Source organism: Chlorocebus sabaeus, chromosome 15 (assembly GCF_047675955.1).
Source record: "Chlorocebus sabaeus isolate Y175 chromosome 15, mChlSab1.0.hap1, whole genome shotgun sequence".
Classification (NCBI taxonomy): domain Eukaryota; kingdom Metazoa; phylum Chordata; class Mammalia; order Primates; family Cercopithecidae; genus Chlorocebus; species Chlorocebus sabaeus.
The window spans coordinates 33,516,342-33,530,089 of NC_132918.1; the positions used below are offsets into that span (position 1 = coordinate 33,516,342).

The 13,748-nt window shown below is 40.4% G+C and overlaps 1 protein-coding gene across 8 annotated transcripts in view; it reads left to right on the plus strand.

The window, feature by feature from the left end:
• VEPH1 (ventricular zone expressed PH domain containing 1) overlaps positions 1-13,748 on the plus strand; it is a 244,302-nt gene that overhangs the window by 77,837 nt on the left and 152,717 nt on the right. For all 8 annotated transcript variants that reach the window (XM_073023493.1, XM_008008592.3, XM_008008589.3 and 5 more), the window contains one exon: positions 5,909-6,075. In XM_073023493.1, the coding sequence (XP_072879594.1) occupies positions 5,909-6,075 (167 nt within the window). The remainder of the gene's footprint in view (positions 1-5,908; positions 6,076-13,748) is intronic.

Here is a 13,748-nt window from a genome sequence, read left to right on the forward strand (position 1 = left end):
GAGGATCACTTGAGGCCAGGAGTTTGAGACCAGCCTGATCAACGTAGCAAGACCCTCATCTGCACAAAAAATTTAAAAATTAGCCTGGTGTGGTGGTGTGCACCTGTAGTCTCAGCTACTCAGGAGGCTGAGGCAGGAGGCAGGAGGATCACTTGAGCCTGGGAGGTTGAGGCTGCAGTGAGCTATGATCACACCACTGCATTCCAGCCTGGGCAACAGAATGAGACCCTGAAAAAAAGAAAAGGAGAGAGAGAGAGAGAGAGAGAAGGAAAAAGAAAAGAAATATTTAAAAAATTCAGCTATACATCACTTACAAAAGCTACACATAAAACATAAAGTAGAAATGTTAAAAGTTAAAAACTTTAAATTGGAGGGGAGAAAGAGAACATATCAAGCAAGTACTATTCAAAAAAGCTAGCATAGCAATAGTAACATTAAAAAATAGACTTAGGCAAAAGAGGATAGTTAAAATTATGATACAAAGAAATACAGGAACGATACAAAGAATAGCAGGAAGATATCTCTGAATTATCTAGCAATATAGTTTCAAAAAATATAAACCAAAGATTGACAGAATTGCAGGGAGAAATGGGCAAATACCTAATCATGGAGGGAGATTTTAACATAACTGAGAAGTTCACCTATATCATAACTCATCATTCAAATGCCAAAAAAAGCCTGCCAAAGGATACAGAAACTTAAACTACGTAATTTAAGGTTTGATATAATGAAATATATAGAGTACTGCCCAGATAGTTCGATGGGCAAGTTCTACCAAACATTCAAGGAACACATAATCCCTATCTTACACAAATTGCTTCTGAGAATAGAATGTTCAGGAATGTGCTAAATTCGTTTTACATGTCTACTAAGTATGATACCAAAAAGAGACAAGGACAATACAAGAAGGGAAAACTGCAACCTGTCTCATTAAGAATGTAGATGCAGCCGGGCGCAGGGGCTCACGCCTGTAATCCCAGCACTTTGGGAGGCCGAGGCGGGCGGATCACGAGGTCAGGAGATCGAGACCATCCTGGCTAACACTGTGAAACCCCATCTCTACTAAAAGATACAAAAAACTAGCCGGGCGAGGTGGCGGGTGCCTGTAGTCCCAGCTACTCGGGAGGCTGAGGCAGAAGAATGGCGTAAACCCAGGAGGCGGAGCTTGCAGTGAGCTGAGATCCGGCCACTGCACTCCAGCCTGGGCGACACAGCGAGACTCCGTCTCAAAAAAAAAAAAAAAAAAAAAAAAAGAATATAGATGCATAGCTCTAAATAAAGTATTAGCCAAACAGACACAGCAATATGCATAAAAATACACATTATGCACAGCAATATGCATAAAAATATATCATTAGCAAGTTGAGTTTATTCTAAGACTGCAAGATTGATTAAATGTTAGAATAGCTGTTAATGTATTACATTAACAGTTTATAGGAGAAGCATAATCATATCAACAGATGAGAAAAATGTTTGATAAAATTCAACACTCAAAATAATCAAACTAGAAAGCAGACAGGAACTTACTTAAACTGAAAAAACATAAATACCAAAACCTATAGAAACAGATACATATGTAATTGTAAATCCATGGTAACATACTTTTGAAAACAGGATTAACACAAGGATACCCGTGGACAGTGACTCTATTCATCGAAGTGTGTATTGGAAGTCCCTGCCCGTAAAGTAGGACATAAGGATATAAGGAGAAGAAACATAAGGATTAGGATGGAAAGAAATAAAGTTGTTATCATTTATCATAAGTGGATCATCCACATACAGAAAAATCTAAGAGACTCAAAAGACATTACTAATAAGAACTGAGCAACTTTTGTTGGATATAAGATCAACATACAAAAATTTATTGCTTTATTAATACTAGCACATAAATAGAAAACACCTTTGAAAATAAAGTTTTCATTTACAGTAGCAACAACAGCTATGGGATACCTAAGCAACAATTTAACATAAGACACAGCTAATTATAACACCTTATTTAACTGGTGTGAGATGGTATCTCATTGTGGTTTTGATTTGCGTTTCTGTGATGGTGAGGGATGATGAGCATTTTTTCATGTGTCTATTGGCTATATGAATGTCTTCTTTTGAGAAGTGTCTGTTCATATCCTTTGCCCACTTTTTGATGGGGTTGTTTGTTTTTTTCTTGTAAATTTGTTTGATTTCTTTGTAGGTTCTGGATATTAGCCCTTTGTCAGATGAGTAGATTGCAAAAATTTTCTTCCATTCTGTAGGTTGCATGTTCACTCTGATGGTAGTTTCTTTTGCTGTGCAGAAGCTCTTTCGTTTAATTAGATCCCATTTGTCAATTTTGGCTTTTGTTGCTTTTACTTTTGGTGTTTTAGACATGAAGTCCTTTCCCATGCCTATGTCCTGAATGGTATTCCCTAGGTTTTCTTTTAGGGTTTTTATGGTTTTAGGTCTAACATTTAAGTCTCTAATCCATCTTGAATTAGTTTTCGTATAAAGAGTAAGGAAAGGATCCAGTTTCAGCTTTCTACTTATGGCTAGCCAATATTCCCAGCACCATTTATTAAATAGGGAATCCTTTCCCCATTTCTTGTTTTTGTCAGGTTTGTCAAAGATCAAATAGCTGTAGATGTGTGGTATTATTTCTGAGGACTCTGTTCTGTTCCATTGGTCTATATCTCTGTTTTGGTACCAGTACCATGCTGTTTTGGTTACCGTAGCCTTGTAATATAGCTTGAAGTCAGGTAGCATGATGCCTCCAGCTTTGTTCACACCAGTTAGAATGGCAATCATTAAAAAAATCAGGAAATGACAGGTGCTGGAGAGGATGTGGAGAAATAGGAACACTTTTACACTGTTGGTGGGACTGTAAACTAGTTCAACCATTGTGGAAGACAGTGTGGCGATTCCTCCAGGATATAGAACTAGGAATACCATTTGACCCAGCCGTCCCATTACTGGGTATATACCCAAAGGATTATAAATCATGCTGCTATAAAGACACATGAACACGTATGTTTATTGCAGCACTATTCACAATAGCAAAGACTTGGAATCAACCCAAATGTCCATCTGTGACAGACTGGATTAAGAAAATGTGGCACATATACACCATGGAATACTATGCAGCCATAAAAAAGGATGAGTTCGTGTCCTTTGTAGGGCTCACAGTTCCACGTGGCTGAGGAGGCGTCAGGAAACTTACGATCCTGTCAGAAAGCAAAGGTGAAACAAGGCACATCTTACATGGCAGCAGGAGAGAGGGAGAGTAAAGGGGAAACTGCCACTTTTAAACCATTAGATTTAATGAGAACTCCCTCACTATCACGAAAACAGCATGGATAAAATCACCCTAATGATACAACCTCCTCCCACCAGGACCCTCCCGCGACACATGAGGATTACAATTCAAGATGAGATTTAGGTGGGGACACGGAGCCAAAGTATATCACTGGTTAAGTCAAGGAAACAAATTCTCTCCTAGAGCCTCCAGGAAGGAACCCAACCCTGGGCACACATTTGATTTTATGTTAGTGAGGCTTACGTCAGACTTCTGAACTACCGAAATATAAGATAATAAATTTGTGTTATTTTAGGCCACTAATTTTGAGATAATTTCTAATGACAGCTATAGAAAATGAATACAACTGCTTCACAAAGAAATTTTGGAACATCTACAAAGTCAACTCCTAGGGACATACCCAGTGCTTTGCCACTTAACTATGTGGTCCAGGGACCATCAGTGTTATCTGAGAGCTGGTTAGAAATTCAGACTCTCAAACCCTACCTCCAACCTGTTGAATCAACATCTGTGTTTTAAAGATATGCCCAGTGACTTCTAAGCACATTAGACTCAGAAACACTACCTTATGAAATATCTCTCATTTTTGCACAGAGACAGTTATTTCAGCATTATTGATTATAGCAACGAATAATAATAACAACATAATGTCTTTTAATCACAGAGTGTATATAAATAAGTTGTTGCATATTTATACATTGGAATAACACATGGCTGTGAGAATAAATGAAGGAGAGCTTCTTGGAGGTACAACTTCTACAAAATGTTGAATAGAAAAAAAATAAGTTGCAAAGGGATATGTAGAGTATGATGGTATTCATATAAAATTTTACAACATCAAAAACCATACTATAAAATCTTTATTGATACATACACATGTAATTAAAGTGTAAAAATACTTATGGAGATCATAAATACTACCTTTAGGATGATGGTTGCCTCTGGGGAGAAAAGGAAACAAATGGGATGAAAAGCAGTTACGATATAAGGTTAAGTTTTGACAAATCTGGTTGGTAGGCACACCAATGCTCCTTATATTATTGCCTACAATTGTTTGATGACTTGAACTATTTCATAATTTAAAAGAAGATATTATTTACTAATGGAATTTATAAGATTTCCGCAAAAGTTCTGCATTTATTTTTGTATTATTTGATTGAAATTCAAGTCAGCTAAAAATGACTAATCTAGGGTTTTTCCCTTCAAGGCTCCCAGGGCCTGTAGTGAGTTTTGTAACAAAATGCCACACAATAGTTTCCTGTCTTAGATGGCAACTACCGTCCCTTTTAACGTGACCATTTTTAGCAGTTGATCAGTATGTCCTCATAACTAAGTTCTATGATCTAATGTGGGCTGTACAAATTGGGTATTGCATTAAAAAAATTCCTGATCTTTTAAGGAGACACTCATAGTAAAATAAACAAAAAACAAAGCAAATTGTTGAAAATTAAATTATTGAAAATAAATACTGGTGAACACAACATTTTAAAGAAAACTAAATATTTCCAACAATTTGTATTCTGGAGAACATGATAAAACCTGTTTTAGACTTATTCTATGAACTACATGTGGGGAAAAAAATTCTCATTTTTTATTGTCTCCCAAATTCATTCAGTTTTATCCAGAATCACACTTTCATTAAATTTAGATATTGATATTCTGAAAATTCTGGCCTTCTTTCTTTAATAATTGTCTTTTATATATAGGCATGTTCCTACCATTTAATGAAGGTCCATATATGTGTAATTCATGCTTATTTGATTCTTTCTGTATATGGCTTCTATATACAAAGCTAAATTTAAAGTAAAAGTAAATAGAGTCAAGAAAATTATTGTTCAAGAAATGCCTAGAAACAATTCTCCTGAGACGTTTAAGTACTTGTGAGGATTTTGAGAAAAAAAATCCATACCATAAAGTGATAAGCAGATGTTGCCCATATGTTGATTGCAAATAAGTTTCTATACCTTATGTAATATATTTCTTGAGGTTTTGCCATTATAAATCTAGTTGTCTATACATATCTTTGAGGAAATTATGTGTGACAAACCAGCTGAGGCTAAACTTCCCTTGAAATAGTGCAGAAATTGTGGATTTAAATTTGCATTACTACTTCTTAGACTATTCATAAAATAAGCATAGTTTCTGTATGTGAGTTGACTAAATTATGATTCTGTATCTTCCAGGAATGTGAATTCATTCCTCTGCACTTTTTCTGTTGTTTAGTTTCATTTAGGTCCATGATTATAGCACTGCTTAGCTTTCATTTAAACATCATCCAAATTTTGTTTATCATCAGTAATTCTTTATTGGAACTGTTTCCTTCAAAAGGGTGTGGTCTGATTACTGTCAGAGTTCCTCTATCCCCATGGTGCATTACTCAGGAAAATTTTTCATTAGTTAATGGTGCTGATTATATCATAAAATATTTCCTTTTGTAGAATCAGAGTAAATCACATTTTAATCTCAGAATAAGGTACCATGTTATTTTTAGTAAAAGAATTGGCCATCAGTCTGTGCTATTTAATGTGTAAGTGCCAATATTATTACATTGGTAATAATGTTATTTCTGTTGCTCATGGTTTGATAAAGTCATCATTTCCTTTGTTGTTCCCTTAACAGGTAACACCATGTTGTTGAGAGTGTTACCTGCTGTGTATGAAAAGCAGCCTCAGCCAATTAATAGACACCTGACAGAACTCCTGGCCTTGATGTCTCAGCTGGAACAGCCAGAACAGTACCATCTACTACGGCTTTTGCATGTAGCAGCAAAGAAAAAACAACTCGAGGTAAAAAGTACATTGTATATGTCATGGTCCACGCAACCAGGCATGTTTCTTTGTGTGCGAACAGCATATGTGCTTAGGATTTCCTGTCTCATACATTTATACATGTCCATTTTTAAGTGAAAGCACTCATCTACTTATTATATTTGTATAATGAGAAATTGGCTCATGAAATTATGGAGGCTAAGAAGTCCCATCTGTCATCTGCAAGCTAGATGCCAAGGAAAACCAGTGGCATAATTTCAGTTCAAGTTTGAAAGCCTGAGAACTGGAGAGCCGATGGCACAAGTTACAGTCTGAGGACAGGAGAGACCAATGTTCCAGCTCACAAAATCAGGCAGAGAGAGTAAATTCTCTCTTCCTCCACCTTTTTGTTCTTTTCAGGCCCTCAGATAATTGGATGAGGCCCACCCATATTGCAGGGGCAATCTGCTTTATTTAGTCAACCCATTAAAATGCTAATCTCATCTGAAATCATCCTCACAGACACACCCAGAAATAATGTTTAATAAAATACTTGGGTGCCCCATGACCCAGTCATGTTGACATATAAAATTAACCATCACAGGCCAAGCATGGTGGCTCGTGCCTGTAAGCTCAACATTTTGGGAGGCTGAGGTGGGTGAATCACTTGAGGCCAGTCTGAACAACATGGTGAAACTCTGTCTATACAAAAAATACAAAAATTAGCAGGGCATGGAGGAGGCACCTGTAGTCCTAGCTACTCAGGAGGCTGAGGTGGGAGAATCACCTGAGCCAGGGAAATTGAGGCTACAGTGAGCCAAAATCATGCCACTGCACTCCAGCCTGGGTGACAGAGTGAGACCCTGTCTTAAAAATAAAGACATAAATAAATAAAAATTAAAAATTAAAAAATTAACCATACAGATACAGTAATGAAAAGCAACAAATGGGCCAGGCAGAGTAATGGCTCATGGCTGTAATCCCAGCACTTTGGGAGGCTGAGGCGGGTGGATCAGAAAGTCAGGAGTTCAAGACCAGCCTGGCCATGATGGTGAAACCCTGTCTCTATTAAAAATACAAAAATTAGGCTGAGTGCAGTAGCTCATGCCTGTAATCCCAGCACTTTGGGAGGCTGAGGCAGGCAGATCACGAGGTCAGGAGTTCAACCAACATGACCAACATGGTGAAACCCTGTCTCTACTAAAAATACAAAAACTAGCTGGGCATGGTGGTGCGTGCCTGTTATTCCAGCTAGTCAGGAGGCTGAAGCAGGAGAATCACTTGAACTCAGGAGGTAGAAGTTGCACTGAGCCAAGATTGCGCCACTGCACTCCAGCCTGGGCAACAGAGCAAGACTCTGTCTCAAAAAAATAAAAAATATAAAGAAGAATTAGCTGGGCGTGGTGGCAGGAGCCTGTAATCCCAGCTACTCCGGAGGCTGAGGCAGGAGAATCGCTTGAACCCAGGTGGCAGAGGTTGCAGTGAGCTGAGATAGAGCCACTGAACTCCAGCCTGGGTGATACAGTGAGACTCTGTCTCAAAAAACACAAAACAAACAAACAAACAAAAGGCAAGAGATGTGCGAATCTGTAGCTATTGCAGAATGGCGTTAAAGAAAGTTTAATGTCATCATGCAGTTCTAGGAATCTGTAGTTTCTCAGGTAAGACCAAGAGAAAGAACTATGCTTAACTTTATTTGTGAATTAATCAGCCTATAGTGAGAGCAAGGTTCATTTCTCAGATAGCAAATCAGTTATTGTTCTTTGGATTCAAGTAGAATATTATAACAATTAGGATGCTTATGATTATCAGTAATAGAACACCCAAACCACAATAGTTTCATCAATGATAGGAATTTATAGCTCATGTGATGGGAAAAAAATCAGATGAGGTTTGGTTCAAAAATAATATGAACAAACAATTTCTCTATTTTGATTTCTCAGATTTGACTTCTAGGCTTCCATTTTCCACAGGCTTTCTCCTTGTCATCTCCAAATAGGTGCTAGGGGCTCTCTTGGCACTATGCTTCTCCTACATCTATCACTGCCACCAGCAGCCAACAGAAGTCTTGATATTCTGTCTGTTTAGGATACATGCTCTACCTCTAGAGCTTCTCTTGAACTGGAGGATACACAGACAGAAACTAGAGGCTGCCAGGAAGAGGGAATTCGAAATGGATTTTGGAGAGTACCAATGTGTTATTCCGTTTTCATGCTGCTGATAAAGACATACCCAAGACTGGGAAGAAAAGAGATTTAATTCGACTTACAGTTCCACATGGCTGGGGAGGCCTCAGAATCATGGCAGGAGACAAAAAGCACTCCTTACATGGTGGCAGGAAGAGAAAATGAGAAACCCCATGCAAAAGCAGACAACCCTGATAAAACCTTCAGATCTCATGAGACTTATTCACTACCAAGAGAACAGTATGGGGGAAACCACCCCCATAATTCAAATTATCTTCCACTGCATCCCTCCCACAACATTTGGGCATCATGGGAGTACAATTCAAGATGAGATTTTGGTGGGGACACTGAGCCAAACCGTAACACTACATCCCTGGCCCATCCAAATCTCATTTCCTCACATTTCAAAACCAACCATGCCTTCCCAGCAGTCCCCCAAAGTCTTAACTCATTTCAGCATTAACACAGTCCAAAATCCACAGTCCAAAATCTCATCTAAGATAAGGCAAGTGCCTTCTGCCTATGAGCCTGTAAAATCAAAAGCAAGTTACATTGGATAAATACAACTGTTCCAAATGGGAGAAATTGGTCAAAGCCAGGGGCTACAGGTCCCATGCAAGTCTGAAATCCAGCAGGGCACTCAAATATTAAAGCTCCAAAATGATCTCCATTGACTCCATGTCTCGCATCTGAGTCACACCAATGCAGGGGTTCTTCGGCAGCTCCACCCCTGTGACTTTTCAGGGTACTGCCTCCCTCCTGGCTGCTTTCACAGGCTGGTGCCCCAGTAGGGACTCTGTGTGGAGGCTCTGACCCCACATTTCCCTTCTGCACTGCCTTAGGAAAGGTTCTGCACGAGAGCCCTGCCCCTGAAGCAAACTTTTGTCTGGACATCCAGGCATTTCCATACAGCCTCTGAAATCTAGGCAGAGGTTCCCAAACTTCAATTCTTGACTTTTGTGTACCTGCAGGCTCAACACCTCATGGAAGTTGTCAAGGCTTGGGGTTTGCACCCTCTGAAGTCATGGCCCGAGCTGTACTTTGGCCCCTTTCAGTCACAGTGAGAGTGTCTAGGACACAGGGCACCAAGTCCCTAGACTGCTCACAGCATGGGGGCCCTGGGCCTTGCCCATGAAACCATTTTTTCCTCCTAGGTCTCTGGGCCTGTGATGGGAGGGGCTGCCATGAAGACCTCTGACATGCCTTGGACACATTTTCCCCATTGTCTTGGGGATTAACATTTGGCTCCTTGTTACTTATGCAAATTTCTGCAGCCAGCTTGAATTTCTCCTCAGAAAATGGGTTTTTCTTTTCTATCACATTGTCAGGCTGCAAATTTTCCAAACTTTTATGCTCTATTTCCCTTATAAAACTGAATGTCTTTAACAGCACCCAAGTCACCTCTTGAATGCTTTGCTGCTTAGAAACTTATTTGCCAGATACCCTAAATCATTTCTCTCAAGTTCAAAGTTCCAGAAATCCCTAGGGCAGGGGCAAAATGCTACCAGTCTTTTTGCTGAAACGTAACAAGCATACCTTTGCTGTAGTTTCCAACAAGTTTCTCATCTCCATCTGAGACCACCTCAGCCTGGACCTTATTGTCTATATCCCTTTCAGTGTTTTGGTCAAAGCTGTTCAACAAGTCTCTAGGAAGTTCCAAATTTTCCCACATTTTCCTGTTTTCTTCTGAACCCTCCAAACTGTTCCAACTGCTGCCTGTTACCCAGTTTCAAAGTCACGTCCAAGTTTTCAGGTGTCTTTTCAGCAACGCCCCACTCTACTGGTACCAATTTACTGTATTAGTCAGTTTTCATGCTGCTGATAAAGACATACCCAAGACTGGGAAGAAAAAGAGGTTTAATTCGACTTATAGTTCCACATGGCTGGGGAGGCCTCAGAATCATGGTGGGAGGCAAAAGGCACTTCTTACATGGTGGCAGTAAGAGAAAATGAGGCCTCTCATTTTTGGATACCCCTGATAAAACCATCAGATCTCATGAGACTTATTCTCTACCATGAAAAACGTTTGGGGGAAACTGCCCCCATTATTCAAATTATCTCCTACTAGGTCCCTCCCACAACATATGGAACTTATGGGAGTACAATTCAAGATGAGATGTGGGTGAGGACACACAGCCAAACCATATCAACCAACATGTGTGCCCAGTGAATATGAATGGTTAGCCCAAGGTTATTCAATTATGGTTGTCTCATTTCTTTATAATTTCACTATCCACCACTTGAAAAAAAATCAATGCTAAAGTGAAGACTGGAACATTTGTATTCAACATCCAAATTATTCAAAGGAAAGCAAGAAAGAATAGTTATATGCATAATTAGCCACAATAGACTGCAAGCTCCTTTGACAAGAAATGATTTCTTCTTTCCTCTGTATCTTAGACTTTTCCACAGTATCTGATAGTGCTCAATAAATATTCATAGAACTAAACTGAGAACAAAGATAGAACCAAATTAAACAAGGTGATAAATGCTTTGCAAATGGCATAAACAGAGAGAGGGGGTAGTGAATTCTACTTTAGGGGGAAATAGATGCCATGAAGTCCCACAAAGGGAGTGACATCAGAGCCATACCCTGAAAAATGCATACTTTTATGCAGATGATTCAGAGCTGGGAATCTTGGGTATTGGAGAGCAGAATTCACAGGAAGCTTCAGGAGATGAGACCAACAAGGATGACCAATGCCTGGGCCTCAATCCCAGGGGTTTTGGTTCAGTAGGTTCAGTAGACACAATTGGGGACCTAACTGTGTCTTTTTTACAAGTACCCATATAGTGCTGCTGCTGTTGCTTCAAGGGACCACACTTTGAGTAGCAAGGCTAGAGCTCAGGCAGAGGACTGGGGAGTTCTATGTTATTGGTATGCACTGTCCCTGTTGCCCCTAGAGCAATATGTCATTATTTTTGCAAGACTGTTTCTTTTGGTGCACGATAAACTCCTTAAGGTACATAGGACTCTTATCTACATATTCATATGCACTCCCTAGTGTAGTGCTGGGTCACATAGTATGACGTGAATACAAAGCTATTGAATTAAGAAATGAACAAATTAACAAGAGACAAAAAGAGTGAAGACATGAAGAACCAGGAAAACTCATGCTGTGAAAGGGGAAAAAGTGGCTCAACAGGGTCAAAGTCTAAAGAAGTAAAAAAGACAAGAGGCAGGCACTGACCTTGGATTTGGCCATTGGGGCTCATCAGTTGTATCTTTTTTACAAAAGGCAGCATTTGTGAGGTGGAGTGGGAGAAGTCAGTCATTTATTGTGGATTGCATGTGGAAGGGAAGGTTAGGAAAGGACCATATGAGTATGGACTGCCAATTCAGGAAGTTTAGAAGAAACAAGGAGGGTTAAAGACACAATAAGAATAAGGGATTGAAGATGCGAGAGGAAATAGGAAACAGAACAAGGTGCTGGAGGAAGATGGGGAATGTATTCCAGAGCACAAGTGAGAGAACCAATTTTGGAAAGGACTGAGGACAGAAAGGATGAGCAAAACTGCCATAGAGTTTGGGTTGAGGAGTGGAGTTGAAGGATTATTGGATCACCTAGAACAGAGGTCTCCGACTGGGGAAATAACTGGGCAGCTTCCACTTCCACTGTAGAGAAGGCTAACAGAGGAGGAGTTTTCTCAGTACTGGTCCCAGCAGGCAGGGGAGGGTGGACAATAGCACTAATAGTGACTGAGCTCATACCATGTACCAGGCACTATGTAGGTGTATCACAGACGTCTCATTTATTTCCGACAACAAGCTTTTTATTTTATAAATAGAGAAGCCAAAGTTTGGAGAGGTTATTAAGAACAGTGGTGGTACCAAAGGGTGACTTGGTGGCTGAGGTGGCTTTTCACATGCACTTCATCTTTATCAGCCTTTCAACTTTCATGTCCCCCACTGACCATCAGAGTCATACTACCTTCCCTAAAACCATCCTAAAACCATCTGGGCCTCACACTAGCTAGGTCACTTTCCCAAAGCCAGATAGATCAGGCCAAGCTGCAATACAAACCCAGTCTAATTCCAACCAATGAAATCTTTTGACCTCAACACACTAAAGAATCAAGGCTGTAAGGCTGTGGCTTGTGAAGCAAATGAAAGTTCCAGAAGATACAGGAGAAGGTGAGGAAGAGAGGGCAGTTGGAGGGTGGCTAGACAAGAGAAGGAGAGTAAACAAAATGAGGAGAGGGTGAACTCATGTTCTGCTAGATATTGTGGGTGCTGCGTGTGGATCCCAGAACAAAGAGGCCAGGGTTTAGGGAGCACCTAGAGTGATGTGGATGGACCCCACCCATACCGGGATCCTACCTGGGGAGAAGAAGTTGTAATGGGGGGGGATTGTGGAGTCCCATTCCTGTCAGCCCTACCGTCATGGTAAAGCAGCCTCTCCACTTGCCTCCCTCAGCTCTTCATGCTCTGTTCCTGCTGCCAGCACTCCTAGAACTAGAGTGCACCCTTGATTTCAAAGGGTCTGTCACCACAGGTGGTGCAATACAGAAACCACCTGATTCACCTTCTCTCTCACCCCTTCCTTAATTAGACAGTGAGCAAGGGAGATGGAAGGATATGTGGAGAAATGGTTTACTGAGAAGGGAAATAAGTGGCGACAACCAGAAATTTAGACTGAAGCTTTCAAGTTAAGCCTAATTCATTTCAGGCAAAAGAGGAAGCTAAATAAGGAGACTGACTTCGTGAAACTGGAATTCAAGTAAAGCTTCTGTTCCTGCATTAAAGCATTCCTGATGTTGTATAACTTGGAGGTAAACTGAGTGGGCTCTCTAGGGAAGGCAATGTGCAGGAATGTTTCATGTGTCCCAAATGCCCTTCTCACTCTGTGACCTGGGATAACATGGTTTTCCAGGGCTGGAGGATCAACAGTTGGCCCTTGAAAAAAATTTCTCTACATAAAGCTGACTAGTCCATGAGACTGTGACGGTAGCCTCGCTTCAACATCCATGTATCTATGAGCTCCAGGATGTGGCTAACTGAGTAGGTGGGTCCCCTTCCTCCATCATTGCGCTCTGGGCATCCTACTTTTCAGGACACTATCCTTGTCAGATGGGAGGAGGCAGTTCCTGGCTAGTAATTTATACCTGGTACCTCCAGAGAATTCTCAGGATCCATTTACGGAAAAAGGCTGGATGGTCAGTTTTCCGAGTGGCCTTTGTGAGAATCAAGTCTGTAATCTTGGCTGCTGTAAACCATGCTGTAGTCTAGCCAACGAAAGGAACAGAGTTTAGTTACACATATAAGCACATCTGTTGTTATTCCTGGGACATTAGCTTCTAGCCCCAAGCACACAGCAATGAGTGGCAGGAAGTGGCAAGGGCAGTCTTCCGGTGATGAATGTTCAGACACAGAGGAGCTGCTTTTGTGATCTCTTCCCTAGAGGAGAGAATTATTTTCTAGGATTTTCACACAACAATGTAGAGCATTCCTATTCACACACCTAATCGAGGCCAATAATACTCAGGGTCACTTTTGGTATTTATTTAAAATAAGAAGTCATTTAC